This window comes from Staurois parvus, unplaced genomic scaffold (assembly GCF_062004578.1).
Source record: "Staurois parvus isolate SC_StPar_1 unplaced genomic scaffold, SC_StPar_1.0 ptg000613l, whole genome shotgun sequence".
Lineage (NCBI taxonomy): Eukaryota > Metazoa > Chordata > Amphibia > Anura > Ranidae > Staurois > Staurois parvus.
In genome coordinates this window covers 2482396-2499778 of record NW_028318409.1, presented here as the reverse complement: position 1 = coordinate 2499778, position 17383 = coordinate 2482396, and the positions used below count along the sequence as shown (strand labels likewise).

The 17383-nt window shown below is 38.4% G+C and overlaps 1 protein-coding gene across 2 annotated transcripts in view; it reads left to right on the top strand.

The window, feature by feature from the left end:
• Positions 1–17383, top strand: part of ME1 (malic enzyme 1) — a 370919-nt gene that overhangs the window by 156164 nt on the left and 197372 nt on the right. The window contains exon 6 of one of the 2 annotated variants that reach the window (XM_089693103.1): positions 11883–11986. The exons of the other annotated variant lie outside the window; for it this stretch is intronic. Within the exon in view, the coding sequence (XP_089549229.1) occupies positions 11883–11986 (104 nt within the window). The remainder of the gene's footprint in view (positions 1–11882; positions 11987–17383) is intronic. 2 annotated transcript variants of the gene reach the window in all.

The window sequence follows — 17383 nt, the reverse complement described above, 5'->3', positions numbered from 1 at the left end:
TTTGAGTGTGGGCAAGGACACAGGGGCCCCATGATCCCCAATTGCCCGGGGGCCCCATGAGTTGTCAGTCCGTCCCTGATTCCACCCTTGTACAATGTACTCCAATCAAGTGTCAGCAAACTGAAAAAAATAGACCTTCCCTTACACACAACTGGATGTTTGAAATGACACAGAATCACTTCCCCTCAGAATATATTACCGTCCTTCAACTGCCAATGGTTTTCTATACTTCTGTTCACCTTACTTCAAGTTTATTTCTTCTTTTGAAGTCAAATTTGACAAACCCCCTCTATATGTTTGCTATGTGTTCCCATTAACACAGCATACTTATATTAATTCAAAAAAATATATTTCTTACCTTTCTAGCTTGTTCTTTGCTGTGGAAATAATACACATGACTCTTCAGGCAACTTCTGTTTTTTGTTGTTTAAAATAGTGCAACTAGGGGACAGACTGGGACATTGTTTTTAAGTGCATTAACATACAACGTAATGGCCAAGCCTTGAGATCTCTAACCATTTATTGGACAGACAGTGTGCATATTTAGTTTACAACAGATAGTGAGATCTGCCAGTGCAGAACACACAAGATTATTTTTGGTTAACATTACATAGTAGGTGATAGATTAAGTTATGCTATGTGAATGGGAACATGTAAAAGTAAGCACTAAACCCAGCAACTGAAATGGTCAGCTCCAGGGCTGCCAATCCTTTTAGAGATTGCAGCAGAGGACAATGCTGTAGAGGAAAATGTAAACACAGTTCTCCCACACGTTTTTACCAATCAAAAAAAGTTGGCATAGTACAAATTTTTGCTGTCATCAACCCATCATAATTTAATCTTACCGTTATGCTAACGATTTATGCAAACCCTTTTTTTCCCCTGCATGCTTCGCAATGTAAGTGGGGAAAGAGGAATAAAGCTCTCCTTGAGTAAAACATACATTTCATGGACATACAAATATGCGTGTCTGAATTTGCTATCTAAAAGCCCTATCTGTCCTAAAAAAAATTTAATGAATAATACTCTGGGGTAGACTACAAATGCTAAAGGCATAATGTGTGGAACAGAGATATTGCTTGAAAAAAAACAAACAAACAAACACTCTGGAGCCTAGAAGGAAAGAAAAAGGCATGGGGACTCAAGTGGTTAAGAACTTTAGGAAAGCTGCTAAAAGGTTGGTTTGTAAGTGCTTGCCAAATCTGATGCTCTCAAGGCTTGAGTTTACGGTCTGAGATGAAGCAATATTCATGACGTATAGGAGACATAACCTACCATTATTTTTTAGTTTCTTAGTAGGGAACTGGAGCACCCAGACGAAATCACCACAAACACGTGGAAAACACACAAAGTCCTTGTAGATAATGTCATTGGTGGAAATTAAAACCTGTTATCCATCAAAACAAATCCACAGAGCTAACCCTTAAACCACTACCACTGAAACGTTCTTCAATGCATGCATTTTGGAAAGTCATTGACAAACATTCCATGTGAATAATGTGTCGGTAGAGAAATATCACAAAAAACTATATTATGAAAGTACTATCCAATGCTATATTGGGTCAGTCACCGCATATTCTGACCTTTTTTTATTCTCATGGTTTTTCTCAGTAATGTACGCCTCTGTTAATACATAAAATAACATGTGAAAGCAGAAAATCAAGCCAAAAGCATGACTCACCATAACTGGGGACCAAATCAAAGAAGCTGTTTCCTGAACTTCTTATTTATATATTTCCTTAAATATATGTTGCTGACATCTCACTTGCTGTTTGTAAGTTTGCTAAATGTTGCGAACGACTTGTCATTATAGTAATGGGTGATATATTCATATATGGGCTCAATTGTGTCATTGCACTGGGTAGTAATTACTTAGTTATAAATGGATGCAATTTAAACACAAACAAAAATGAAAAGAGAGAAAAAGAGAATAAATACATATTTTCAAATTTGCTGTATGTACTAAGGACACTTACCTGTTAGATACGTTTGAATAACGACATACTAGATACATAATATGAGCCAAACACAAGCAGGAAATGACATTGTATATTTCTAATGGCATTTTGTACAGAGACAGTGTGCAAAATGCCCCTAGACTGACACCTAGAAGAAAGTAACATTTGTTTCTTTTGGCAATTTATGAAAATTCTATCAGCTGCAGGGTGACATGGAAAGGTACTTTTTAAAGAATATGTAAACCCAACATTTCCTATTCTTGATATGTGTCTGCTGTCCTGTGTACTTGTATGAAAAAGTATCCTGTTCTCTTTGTATTGCTTCCTTTGTGTGAAATCCCTGGTATTCCTGCTGGTCACTCTACTTTCCTGGTAAAAACTGACTATTCTAGGCATAAGAGCAGAACGTGGTCAGTTCTCTAGCTGTGCTGGAAACTCAACCTGCTCTCCTCCATTGATCAGACGTGTCCTGACACCCTCCCCCGTAAAGCTGTTCACTGGAATGATCAGTGTGCTGCTGTTTCTCATTTCTGAGCTGAGAACCAGTTTTACTTTTGATGTCAAATTTCGATTTAGTTTTAGTCATAGTCTTTTGAATAAAATACCGTTTTAGTTTTAGTCATATTTTAGTCATCTGAATTGTTTTAGTTTTAGTCATATTTTAGTCATCTGAATTGTTTTAGTTTTAGTCATATTTTAGTCATCTGAATTGTTTTAGTTGTATTTTAGTTGACTAAAATCTGCAGTACATTTTAGTCGACTAACATATCCTACATTTTAGTGGTCTAAACTCTAATGGGTTTAGTTAAATGGTAATGCATTATTTATCATTTCTCTAGAGCTATTATTATTATTTAGTGTATTTAAGGTTTGAACAAACTACACAGACACAGATTTAGCCGTTATATAACATCTGTATATGTAATACGTTCCTCCCTCACATTTTTATTCTGTTTTCGTTGATGAAAATTGGAATTGATTTTTGTCATAGTTTTCATCATGCTGCTGACGAAAATTAGAATGAAAATATTTTCATTAGCATAATTAACACTGCTGAGAACAGACAGTGTGTGATCACTTATAAAAAAAAGGGAAACATTTCTTTACAATGTTTTTTATATCTATACACAAATTTTTTGCCTTTCATTTCTATTTTGACCACCTGCCCTCCTGAGGATTTACCCCCCTTCCTGACCAGGCCATGTTTTGCGTTACAGTAAAGACCGACAATTTTGAGAAAAAAACAATATTTTTGACTATTAAACATGTCCAGTAAAAAAATTTAAAAAATCAAATTTTGTCATAAATTTAGGCCAAAATGTATTCTGCAACATGTCTTTGCTAAAAAAAAAAATCCCAATACGTGTAAATTAAATTGGTTTATGTGAAAGTTATAGCATTTACAAATGGTGGTATAGATACTGCAATTTTTTTTTGTCAGCACAAGTCTGATCATTAATGAACACACTGAGCTCCAGAACAGCTAGAAAATGGTCCACGCTGTGCTGTCATGCCTAGTGTGGTCAGTTTTTAATAGAAAAGCAGAGGCACTGGCAGGAACACCAGGGATTTCACAAAAAGGGAGCAATACAAAGAGAACATGATGCGGTTTCATACAAGTCCATGGAATAGGAAGCACATATCAGGAATATGAAATAATGGGTTTACATATTCTTTAACTTCAGAGAAAAGAGAGGTCCATTGTAAAGAATGTTACCTGATAAGACACCCAGTCTTGTAACAAGATTGAACTGGTTGGAGACCCAACACTGAATGGAATTCAAATTAATAGAAGAGAAAAACACTTATGCTGGATAAGGAAAAAAGAATATAATATTAAATTATAGTTGAACTTTTATCAGCAGAGTTGAAGATAAGGTGTCCAAACTGCTAGAATACTAGCTATAAAAACCGAGGCACAAACGGTATAGGTGGTTTTAAATGGGGGTTGGCATCAATGTTTTTGTTTGCCAGTGTCTTAATCTCCTGTAGGTTGCAAAAAAGTATATTTAACCCCTTTACAACCACATAACACATACTGTACGTGCAGCAACAAAAGGGTGGGCTTTAAAAGCCCACATGTCGCATGTACTGTATGTGTCTCTGGGAGCTGATATTTCTGTGTAAAGAACAAACTCACTGCATGCTCACAGCACAGTAACCGAGTTGTGAAAGACAGTTCTTGGTCCCTGCTAATGGTTGGTGGTCATGTGATCGGCCAATCTTTCCTGCCCCCTGGCATTCATAACTTTTTTCAGGGATGCCAGTGTGGGCAGGAATTCCTGTGTCCCTCAATGGGGGACAAGTTTATCCTTAAAGTCTAACATTGGGAAGTTTTAAAATCATTATAATTGTCATCCGCATTTTCCCTGGCTGATAAAGAATCTAGTGCTCATTTTTTCTAGGAGATGACTAAGGCTCCATTCACACTTGTGTGACTTCAAAGTTGTGCAATTTCCATTGTGACTTTATATTGCTACTTTGATGTAACATTGGATTGGTGAGACTTGAATGAGACTTTGGCTGTTGACCTTGCCTTTCACCGTTGCACAACTGTAGCATTGATAACATTAAGATGCAACTTTTGAGAGTTTACAATGCAGCCTATGACACTCAAGTTGCATTAAAGTTGCATCAAAGTAGAGCAGGAACCTTTTTAAAGTGTAGAGTTATTCACCCTGAGATCATCACAGAGGACAAGGGGGCACTCTTTACGTCTGGAGGAAAAGAAATTTAATGTCCAAGCACAGAAAGGTTTCTTCACAGCGAGAGCTGTGAAAATGTGGAATAGACTCCCTCAAGAGTTGTTTCTGGCCAGCTCAGTGCATTGCTTCAAAAAAGGCCTGGATTATTTCTTAGATACACAGAATATAACTGGATACTAACATTTATAGGTAAAGTTGATCCAGGGAATATCCAATTGCCTCTCGGGGGATCAGAAAGGAATTTTTTTCCCAGCAAAAGCAAATTGGATCATGCATTGCTGGGTTTTTATTTGTCTTCCTCTGGATCAACTGTGGGTATAGGATTATAACTTTTTTTTTTTCTATGGTTGAACTGGATGGACTTTTGTATTTTTTGAGCCAGACTAACTATGTAACTATATGTAAAGTCTCTGCAACTTTAAATTGTATAGTTTTGAATGGCTTCCATTGAAATACATGGGTCGTGACTTGTCAAGTGACTTCATGGGGTTTATTTACTAAAGCTGGAGAGTGCAAAATCAGACTCACTGCATAGAAACCAATCAGCTTCCAGGTTTCATTGCCAAAGCTTCATTGAACAAGCTGAGGTTAGAAGCTGATTGGTTTCTATGCAGAAGGGAGTCTGATTTTGGACTCTCCAGCTTTAGTAAATAAACCCCATGTGTCCAAAATCCACAATCAGTGGACCAGTCTCTCAAAGCTAATCTTCTTTCTAGTCTCCAGTTCTGCCACTAACCATCTCACTGATGTCATCACATACAATGCAGGACCGGTGACCACCTTCGTTCTGCATTGTATGTGACGATTTAGGAGTACCTGCTCACATATGAGGGCTAAAAAGAGGAGCAGACTTCCAGCTTTTGCAAGATCATGGGTTCCTGTAAATATTACTTTGTGTTATCTCACCCTTAGACAAAAAGGAACAGTAGATCCCTTACCAGGAGGTGGGGGGAGGGGGCAGCAGAAGGCAATTCTAATTTTTATCAGTAGAGCTTGAACCTACATTTCTGAATGTGGCATGAAAACATTTCAACTGGCTAGTGATTTGTTACCACTTCCTTACCTGTAATGCATGATGTAAAACTAGAATGCTCAGGTTATCTGTATAAATGTAAAAATAACACATGACTAATGCAAATGGTAGTCTTCAGAAGGTCCGGACGATAATCAGGCAGTCTATAGGGTACAAACAACTGTATCAGATGGATCACCATTCCTAAAATGGAACTCTCTTAACCACTTCCTGTCCAGACACTTTTACCCCCTTCCTGACCAGGGCAATTTTCAGCTTTTAGCACTATCACACTTTGAATGACAATTGCGCGGTCATGCAACACTGTACCCGAATGAATTTTTTACCATTTTTTTGAGACAGATAAAGCTTTATTTTGGTGGTATTTATTCACCACTGGGATTTGTATTTTTTTTGCTATGTAAATGAAATGTCCAAAAATTTTGAAAAAAAGTGTTTTTTTTATAAAATTTTGCAAATAAATAATATTTCATCATAAATCTTAGCCAAAATTTATTCCGTTATCTTTTTAGTAAAAAAAAAAAAATCCAAATTAGTTTATAAGCAAAAATTATAATTTTTAAACATATTTATTTTACATTTTTATTTTATTTTTTTATATTATTATTTTTTATTTGTATTTTTTTTTTACATACGGTCACCCTAGCAGTACAGTGTCACCATGGTGACACTGTACTACTTGTGGGGGGTGATGAAGATTTTTTTTTTTTTTTTAACACTGATTGCTTTTACACCCATATAGGATGTAAAAGCAATCATTTCTCTTTCTCTCTGTGTGCATTCTTGCACTCATTGAGAAGTACTGAGTGAGCTGTGATTGGTCACAGCTTGTCACATGGTACAAGGCTTTTGTGAATAGCCTTGTACCATGTGACCTCTGTGATCATTCACAGATTTCACACATAGTAAGCAATGATGTCACAAGTGACATCTTGCTTACTACTTTGCATGTGATCACTGATTGGCCAATCAGTGATCACATGATCGGGACCTCGTAAATAGGTCCCGTCCGACGATCGGTGTTTCACTGTGTCCGGAGGACACAGTGGGCACCGGATCGCGGTGCTGCGCGCTCCCAGGGAGCGCGCACAAGCAGGGTGCGGGGAGGCCGTTTATAGACGGCCACCCGACCCTGCAGTGCCACCGTCCGGCCGTTTATATACAACGGCTGGACGGGAAGTGGTTAAACAATGAAAACTTAAGGGCCCATTCACACCAGTAATAATTTTGACATGAAATTTCAATTTAGTTTTAGTCATAGTATTTTGACTAAAATGCTGTTTTAGTTTTAGACGTATTTTAGTCATCTGAATTGTTTTAGTTTTAGTAGTATTTTAGTCAACAAAATTCTCCAGCACATTTTAGTCAACTAAAATCATTTTAGTTGATTAAAATCTAATTGGTTTAGTAAAATTGTAATGCATTATTGAAGCATTTCTCCAGATTTTCATTAAATACTCCTGTAGTAAAAATCTGATAACATGTTATTACTTATGGTATTAAGGTTTGAACATGCACTATAGACACAGATTTAGCCACTGATGCATTAAACTGTATCAGATGGATCTCCATTCCTCAAATAGTAGTCTCATAAGCAATGAAAACGTAAGGGCCCATTCACATCAGTAATATTTTGTAATCAAATTTCAATTTAGTTTTAGTCATAGCCTTTTGACTAAAATGACATTTTAGTTTTAGTCATATTTTAGTCATTTGAATTGTTTTAGTTTTAGTCATATTTTAGTCATCTGAATTGGTTTACTTTTAGTTGTATTTTAGTCGACTCAAATAGTGTTAATTTCATTGCCAAAAAAATATTCTAGTCAACTAAATTAACACTGATTCACACCAGGTGCAGCAGAATGCAATTTTGTACACATTTCCACTGCATTTACAGTCCAAAATCCATGTTATTTAATGTGCATGGTTCACACCATTGCAGTTCAGTGCAGTGAAAAAGTACAGCAAGCTGCATTTTTTTCATAACACAAACACATGTAAACGCAAAGCAATGCAGCACACATAAAATACCAAAGAAGAAAGAAGATGTAAGTGATCTCAAAGATAATACCAGCAAACAGGCCCCTAAAATTGCATAGGAAAAGCCCACCACAAACACATGTAAATCAAATGCTCCAGCAGGATGAAACGTGGTTTCTAGTGTGAATAGGCTCTAAATGCTAGTCTTTTGCTTTAAATTGAAATGCTTAGCTCTACTTGTCAACAGAAACACTGAAGGATTCTTCTGTATATCTGTTACCTCTACTATTACTACAAGTCAACTCCTTCCCTTCAAGAAGCCTGATTTGTTGGAGTTCCTATCGTGTAGTGCAAGGGAGGCTTTCTTACTACTGCCCCCTCTGCTGTGAACACTCCCTGCTATACAATGGACCACATGCCACAGAAAACACAGTGCCTGTATGACTGCCTCTGTGCCCTCTGTTGTGAGCACAGCTCCTCTCAGTACACTGAACATAGGATGATATAACACAAAGCCTGCATAGTTGCTCCTGTCCCCTGTGCTTTAAATGTTCCTGTACTTTAGTCAGTGTGTGTGTTCCAGACATGCCCTCTCTCCCTTCCAAGTGACATTTGTCTCAGGCAAGTGCTTGGAGACAAGGGCCATGAATCAAAGCCTATTCATTTTTTGTGTCCTTGTTTATCTCCATGGTCGGACAGAGGTGGGGGACAGGGGGCACACTGTCCAACCATTAGCTATCCTTAGACAGCACATAGAAAGATGGCACAAAGTACCAAATGTACTTTGTCCCCTGAGGAACAGGACACATTTTAGAAAAAGAAGTGAAACCTCTGTAAAGTGGGGGTAAAGTCTCTTTTAAAAAAAAGTCCCCCTGCAGATTGATATCATAATGTTCTAGTATGCACCGCATACTAACACATTATGACAGACTTACCTGTAAAGCTAATCCGTCCAGTGACGCTTTGTCACCACTGACAGAGCTTCCATCTTCACCCAGTCTTCTTTCCGGGTTGATGTGCTCTGAATGGCTGGACCACGATGAAGGCACTCCTGGGCATGTGCATGGAAGTCAGGATGATGGCACATTGTTATGAATAGATGGCATACTTTGGTATGCACCCATTGAGAGTACAGTACACATGTGCTGTAGACATCACCAAGCCACTGCAAATGTGAATATTTCCTGAACGGTGCATGTTTAAGAGATGTTCACTGTACCTACAGGTAAACCTTAAACCTTTTTTTGTAAAATAACAAACATGTCTATACTTACCTGTTGTGTGCAGTGGTATTGTACAGAGCAGCCTGGATCCTCCTCTTCTCGGATCCTCCACAGGATCTTCTGGCTCCTCCTGTCTGTCGGGTGCCCCCACAGCATTGGCTGACTGGCTGTGATTGAAAGCAGCGGGATGGCTCCAGCTTGCTGTCTCAGCCAATGGAGGAGGCAGAGACCTGGAACAGTCAAGGCTGTCATTCACATCACTGGATCGCGTTGAGGCTCAGGTAAGTATTGAGGGGGCTGGGGGAGCTGCTGTACACAGAAGGTTTTTTTACCTTCATGCATAGAATACATGAAGGTAAAAAACCTCAAGCCTTTAGAACCATTTTAATATAGGCTTACCTGACAGCTTTGACAGCCGTCAGATCTGGGTTCCCTTCTCTACTGGCCAGGGAACAGGAGTAGCCAATGCTTTGTTACAGCCTGATGATACCTCTAACCTGGTGGATTCACTGTCTGTGATGAATGTCAAGACCTTTCCATGTGAGTGTACTATTTTGTTTTGTTCCATAAATGTATACTACATTGCTAATGTGGATCTCATGCTGTTGTCCCTTTGTCTCATAGGCTTGCTTATAGGTACAAGTAAAATAAGGTACTTTAGTACCACTTTAAGGAGCCAGGGACCACATGCCTTGGCTGTGATATTTTGCAACAGAGTGCAGCAAGAATTGTCCCCACTGCCACTTTCCATGTTCAGTACTGCCTGTTGTATGTGACCCATTCAAGTGAATGGGACCAAGTGAATGGGACCACACAACAACCACCCTGCAAATGCATGCAGTGCACATGGTTGTGGTGCAGTGGTGCAGGCTTTTAGGGGTTAAAACAGGCAGTGAGGTTTGCTCTACAGAGGGATACCGCATGTGTAAATGAGCCCTTAGATCCAAGGAGACGTATGGAAAAGTTTTCATCAGAAGGGAGTAGACTTTATTAGCCACATTCTCATGGAGCACTGCCATAGGGCATGCCATAGTGTGCATCATTCAGAATACAGATGGCCAGATTTTACACATAATCTGTAATTATGTAATAATATGTACAGCATCAGTTATGTCTCTGGCAGTCCTTTTCATGAGAACATTGCTACCAATATATAAACATGACATTTTAACTGTGATGACTTTGCAAGTTAAAAAAAGACCATGTACCACAAAGACATAAGTCAGTTTTGTATGTTAAGTATACTGTACCAATGTTATTGGTTATATGTTACTATGAACAGTAAACACAAACAAATATGGCATATATATATATACAGTGGGGCAAAAAAGTATTTAGTCAGCCACCAATTGTGCAAGTTCTCCCACTTAAAAAGATGAGAGAGGCCTGTAATTGGCATCATAGGTAGACCTCAACTATGAGAGACAAAATGAGAAAAAAAATCCAGACAATCACATTGGCTGATTTGGAAAGAATTTATTTGCAAATTATGGTGGAAAATAAGTATTTGGTCAATATCAAAAGTTCATCTCAATACTTTGTTATATATCCTTTGTTGGCAATGACAGAGGTCAAACGTTTCCTGTAAGTCTTCACAAGGTTGGCACACAGTGTTGCTGGTATGTTAGCCCATTCCTCCATGCAGATCTCCTCTAGAGCAGTGATGTTTTGGGGCTGTCGCTGGGCAACACAGACTTTCAACTCCCTCCAAAGGTTTTCTATGGGGTTGAGATCTGGAGACTGGCTAGGCCACTCCAGGACCTTGAAATGCTTCTTATGAAGCCACTCCTTTGTTGCCCGGGTGGTATGTTTGGGATCATTGTCATGTTGGAAGACCCAGCCACGTTTCATCTTCAATGCCCTTGCTGATGGAAGGAGGTTTGCACTCAAAATCTCATGATACATGGCCCCATTCATTCTGTCCTGTACATGGATCAGTCGTCCTGGTCCCTTTGTGGAGAAACAGCCCCAAAGCATGATGTTGCCACCCCCATGCTTCACAGTAGGTATGGTGTTCTTTGGCTGCAACTCAGCATTCTCTCTCCTCCAAACACGACGAGTTGTGTTTCTACCAAACAGTTCTATTTTGGTTTCATCTGACCATATGACATTCTCCCAATCCTCTTCTGGATCATCCAAATGCTCTCTAGCAAACTTCAGATGGGCCCGGACATGTACTGGCTTAAGCAGGGGGACACGTCTGGCACTGCAGGATCTGAGTCCCTGGCGGCATAGTGTGTTACTGATGGTAGCCTTTGTTACGTTGGTCCCAGCTCTCTGCAGGCAATTTACTAGGTTCCCCCGTGTGGTCCTGGGATTTCTGCTCACCGTTCTTGTGATCATTTTGATCCCACGGGGTGAGATCTTGCGTGGAGCCCCAGATTGAGGGAGATTATCAGTGGTCTTGTATGTCTTCCATTTTCTAATTATTGCTTCCACAGTTGATTTGTTCACACCAATCTGCTTGCCTATTGCAGATTCAGTCTTCCCAGCCTGGTGCAGGTCTACAATTTTGTTTCTGGTGTCCTTCGAGAGCTCTTTAGTGTTCACCATAGTGGAGTTTGGAGTATGACTGTTTGAGGCTGTGGACAGGTGTCTTTTATACTGATAACAAGTTCAAACAGGTGCCATTGATACAGGTAATGAGTGCAGGACAGAGGATCCTCTTAAAGAAGAAGGTACAGGTCTGTGAGAGCCAGAAATCTTGCTTGTTTGTAGGTGACCAAATACTTATTTTCCACCATAATTTGCAAAAAAATTCTTTCCAAATCAGCCAATGTGATTGTCTGGATTTTTTTTCTCATTTTGTCTCTCATAGTTGAGGTCTACCTATGATGCCAATGACAGGCCTCTCTCATCTTTTTAAGTGGGAGAACTTGCACAATTGGTGGCTGACTAATTACTTTTTTGCCCCACTGTATATATATATAGTAAAGGACTTGTTTTCAAGATACTGTGATCTATAATGCTATTTCTTTAACAGGAGTTACTAAAAGACCCTTTGTATATCGGCCTAAGACACAAAAGAGTAAGAGGAAAGCCTTATGATGACCTTCTGGAGGAATTCATGAAAGCTGTAACTGACAGGTAAATACATTTATTGATTAGTTAATGCAGCATTCTGAAAGAAATTCACACCATCATTCAATGTTTATGGAATCAGGTTTATAACTGTAATGAAATCAGTATATTTGAAGAGCACAGATCGATAGGTGGGTTATCAAAATGTACTGTAGATGCTCATATTTGGTTTTTCACATTTTCGAATGCAATCATTTTTTTTACAATGTGTAGTCCATATCCAGTAGTCCTTACACAATCCAGTGTTGAAGATTCTGTAAATGTTTAGCTTTTAACTGGGTAGAGTAGTCAAACAAATATAATATAGCTGCATACTTTTAAGGCTCAGGTGGAAAAATACATTTTTCTTGTTAGACTAAACCAAAATGTTGCATCAGTTATGGTCTTTTGGGTATTTTATAAAAGATTACATCTTTCAGTGAACTCTGGTAAAATAAAAAAAAATCAGAATGATGGAAAGAACATTGTTTTAAATAAAGTCCAGCATAAGACACTACCTCCAACACCTGTAGCTAATTATTACTTAAAAATGTGTTGTGACTGCAATAGTAATTGTTAAAATAATGAGTGACAGGGAGTCAGGGATTGTGTATCCAGGTTTTTTTCATATAAGAGCAATAATTGCAGAAGTGATTTGCTTAGTTATTAGTAATACAAGCTTATTGCTGTCTAGTGAACTATCTAGTGGTCCAAATGATCACAAAACTATTTAATGTTGTACAAAAATGATTGCTACTGTTATTATTAAATAAATAAAGCAGCAACTAGGGTATAATAAGCAGTGAGAAATTATTTAAATGCCACCTGTCAGAATATAAATAATAAATACCCACTGCTTATACAGAAGCCTCATTTTGAGCTGGTGAAAGTCCAAGGAAGATGTTCTTCCCAATTCTAGAACAGACATTTTTTAGGGATTTTTTTTTATAGTTTTGACTGAAGGGAAATACAGTTCAGTGCTGTATATACAGCATCTGCACCTTGCAATTGCAATTATTATTTTTAACTTATTTATTTTAAATTTGATTAGGTATTACTGAATGCATTTAATGGAAGCAGGTCTCGGTGATTCATATATATATGGTGTAAGAAGGGCTGAAATATTGCTCATGGACTTCAAAAGCATTTGTCATTATTTACCAACGGAAAATAATTTTATATTTTGCAAAATTTGATGTAAACAGGCACTTTCAGGAATTCTGATATTAACTGAAATCTCTGTCATAAACACATCTGAAACAAGTGTATGCAGTTACATAGCAAAACATATACAGCAAAAAGGATACAACAGGAGTAAAATCTCTGCCCATTCAATCTGACAATCTATAATTAACTTGGCTTGTCTTTTCATCTGTTTTTTTCTCTTCTTATTAATTATGTTCTACATACATTCTATATGTGTAAAACAACAGAATAGATAACACAATAAGATAGAAACAGTGTCAAGCTATCTGAAAACTCTACATAGGACCATTTTCCTATCTATCAGTTTCAGATATATGAATTTAACAAAATACTGTATGTCCCATTCAATGATGTGTATAAAAGCATGGTGGTGATAAGGCCTGGGTCTAAGGCAAAGGGCATTATTCACTTCCTATTTGATAGGTGAAATTTGGGCTTTTATCTACCACAAGCACAATTATAGGTCAAGCTTTCATCTCAGAGACAATATGAATATGAAAGTGGTAATTGTAGTAAACAGATTGAGAGTTCTCGGTTTCTTGATCTATATGTTGCTGTGTTTGAATTCTAATTTCTTCTGACCTTTCAAAAATTTAGCTTTGCGTTAACAATTAGGGAAAGTGGCATTTTCAGGTTGCAGCGCTCTTAACAAAATAAGAAAAACTGACTTGCGTCTAAGTGGTTTCTGCTGAAAGATAATACCCATATTATAATTCACCATCTGTCTAACATGTTATTATAAAATAGCTAAAAAAGGACAACCAAATAAAAAATGTTACTCCATTGACAGAGAGCTCCTTTGTTTGACTTCATATCTCTAAATGGGAAAGAATGTGCTGGCGTTCTGTTATTTTAGTCTTCTAATAACTTTTCTATAAGCTAAATTTGGACTTTTAGTTACAAAGGAGGAGACACATTCTTTCGTTCAGAATATGAGAAGAAACTATTTGTTAGAGCTTTAAGCCATACTGAGAAGTCTGGGACTGCGCTGAGGCTCTATTTACATCAAATGGAAAATGTAGCCAGGAATCAGGATCACGATTCATGTTGATGTGGCAACATAAGTGCTGACTTTTATGGAAGCTGTTTTTATTAACCCTACCTACAATCACAACTCTTGAAGGAAAAAATATTCTATACATGTCCTGCTTTTTTTCTGTTTGATCCAATATTCCGATTATGTGACCTTAGGTTACTGTAACACAGCATATTTCTTGAGACCCATTAAGACAGTGAGAGCAGCTCAAAGTTCCACTATGTTGACTTGATGTTTCAAACCCTGCCAGGTGCTAGATCCCAATGGGTCAGTCTCACCTGACCATGGAAGATGAAAAAAAAGAAAGGTGGATTCACACACCAAGAGGCCACCTGGTTTCAGATGTGTCAGAAAGGCTTTCAGATTTGCCTCCTGCCAAGCCACTCCATTCTAACTCAGTTCACTTTCTCATGGGCTTAGTCATAGACTAAGCCCATGAGTGGGTGAAACACATTAAAGGGGCATAGGTTGAGAGGAGACAAAGCTGAAGCCTTTAGGAGACATCTGAAACCAGGTGGCCTCCTGGTGTGTGCATCCACCTTTCTTTTTACATTATATTTCTTGTTTATACATAAAAGTCTCATGTGCAGTCCTACTGTTATCTACCCTATTGTCTATGTTGTTGGTGGGAAAACAAGCATGAGCAAGGGTATTTATGCTAAGATTTTTCTATTAACCTTTGTTAGTAGTCTTGCTAGTAAGGATAAACAAAGTAAGAGAGGCCAAGGCACTTGGTCCTGTGGTCAGAGTTCAGATTGACCAGTGTTTTCATTCTGCAGAGCAAACATGATCAATTGACTAGACTTTCAGACACTATTTATCCATCCAAGCAAGAATGCCAACGTATTTCACGTTAAAGTGGGAGTATAGGTCCACTTTAAGTTATCCTTGCTACTGATATGGAAATGAGTAGATGTCAAGTACACAAGACTTTAGGCCAATAGCCTCATATAAAAGAAAATGAGCACAGCAGTGCGCTACTGCTCATAGCAAGTCATGTTTCCATAAAATGAAAGGTGAACCTTATTGGCTGTGCTTATTTTCTTTTTTCAGTCCTTGTTTGTAAGTCCATCTCTACACTATATTTTTCAAGCTGACAAAAATGATGCAAATGTACTGTATGTGGACATTTTTTTTTGTAGACACAGTTTTGCCCAAAAAAACAGGCAGGCATTTTATAGCATAATTAAAGCGGTAGTAAAGTTCTATACAGGTGTACATTGGTTTACGAATTTAATGCATTTGCGGGACTTTTCGTATTGTGGAAAATTCATAAACCGAAAGGTGGTTTCCCATAGGAATGCATTGAAAACCAATTAATCCGTTCCGGAGGTCAGGAAAAAGTTTTAAAAAAAAGTATTTTATATGTTCAAAACTCTTTACAAAAGGACACTTTAAGTGCATAAATACTGTACAGGGACATGATTAAAAATGAATTTGTAAATGGATTGAAAATCAATTAATCCGTTCAAGAGGTCATAAAAAAGGAAAAATAAAAGGTTGTATCCGTTCAAAACTCTTTATAAAGTGCACTTTAAAGGCATAAAGGGACATGATTAAAAAAAAAATTTGTAAATACATTGAAAACCAATAAATCCATTCCAGAGGTCAGAAAAAGGTAAAAAAAAGTCTTATCTATTCAAAACTCTTTATAAAGTGCACTTTAAAGGCATAGTACTGTACCCTGATGTGACGTGAGTGACTTTTGGGGATGGGGGGACTCCTGTTATTCCTCTTATGTGTAGCCCACCCTGTGCCTGTTAGGAGTGCAGGGTGCTCTGTCCGGATATTGTGTAGACATGTATAGGTTGGGTGTGGGGGTTGTCCATTGTTCACTGCCAATTGGTTGCCCCATTGTTCTATTGTGTCTTGCTTGCCAGCAAACTATTATGGGATGCATGTGTTCCCCTATTTTCTACTGCCATGTGCTGAATCCCATTGTTCTATTGTGTGTCTTGGTTTGGTGAGGGGTTTTTCCCGCAGCCCTTCCCTCCTGATGGGATGGCCTGCTGATGTGTTTTCTGTTCCTGGTTGTATTTCCCCGCCCTGTGTATATATCTTGTGTTTGTGTAAAAATAAAGCAGTTTACTTCCTGTCTTAAGAAGAGTCTGGGTGCTGTCTATTTCCTGCATGATCAGCGGTGGTGTCCGTGGTCGGTGTTTGGGAAGCGGGAGTATAACGGAAATACCCAAGTGCAGTCTGGGTCCGGTTCCATTACACTGGACATGATTGAAAAAAAATTTGTAAATGCATTGAAAACCAATTAATCTGTTCATATTGTGAAAATAGTTGGTAAAGCAAGGCATTATTTTCAATGGATTTTCATTCGTAAACCGAACATTACGTTAACCGAGGCGTTTGTAAACCGAGGTACGCCTGTATTTCAATTGTACTCACAGGTAAGCCTATAATAACGCTTACCTGTAAGTACAGTGAGTACTTGCACCATTTAGGAGATATTCACTGCAGCAGGAACTGATTACATCACAGTGCAGAGTGCTGTGCCATGATTGTGACTCCTGTGCACACGCGAGGGAGTGATGTCATCGCAGCCTGACCATTTAAAGGGCCAGACAGCGAGTACACAGAAGGAAGACTGGGTGATGACAGAAGTTCCTCGATAGGAGAGAGCTTGCTGCTAAAGGGCTCTGCTTGACATGTACAGTACATCTGCAATAATGTGCTAGTATGCAATGTGTACTAGCACATTATAGCATCACACTGCAGGGTGACCGACCATTTAATCAAGTTTTGTTAGCAGACGTTACTGCCACTTTAATCTTGAAAAATATATTTCTATATACTGTAGTTCCCCTGCAATTTCTGATATCTGCCCTTAAAAATGTAAACATTTATTGTATGAATTGTGACAAAATACATTCATCACACACAGGGCATTTTTTCCAGCGGGAACACAGAGGAATGAAGTTCCGGAACCTCCAGCACTGAATGTATGTAATGGCAAGGGTGCTGTAGGATCTATTGTTGCTGGCTGCTGGAGGATCTATTGTAAATGAAGGGAATCTGTTTTTGAGCAGTGGTCTGTTGTTACTGGGGAGGTCTATTGTTGCTGGTGGGGGATATATTGTTGATGGGGTCAGTTGTCGCTGGAAGGAATCTACTGTTGAGGGAGGGGTCTATTGTCTATTGTTGCTGACTGCTGGAGAGTCTACTGATGCTGG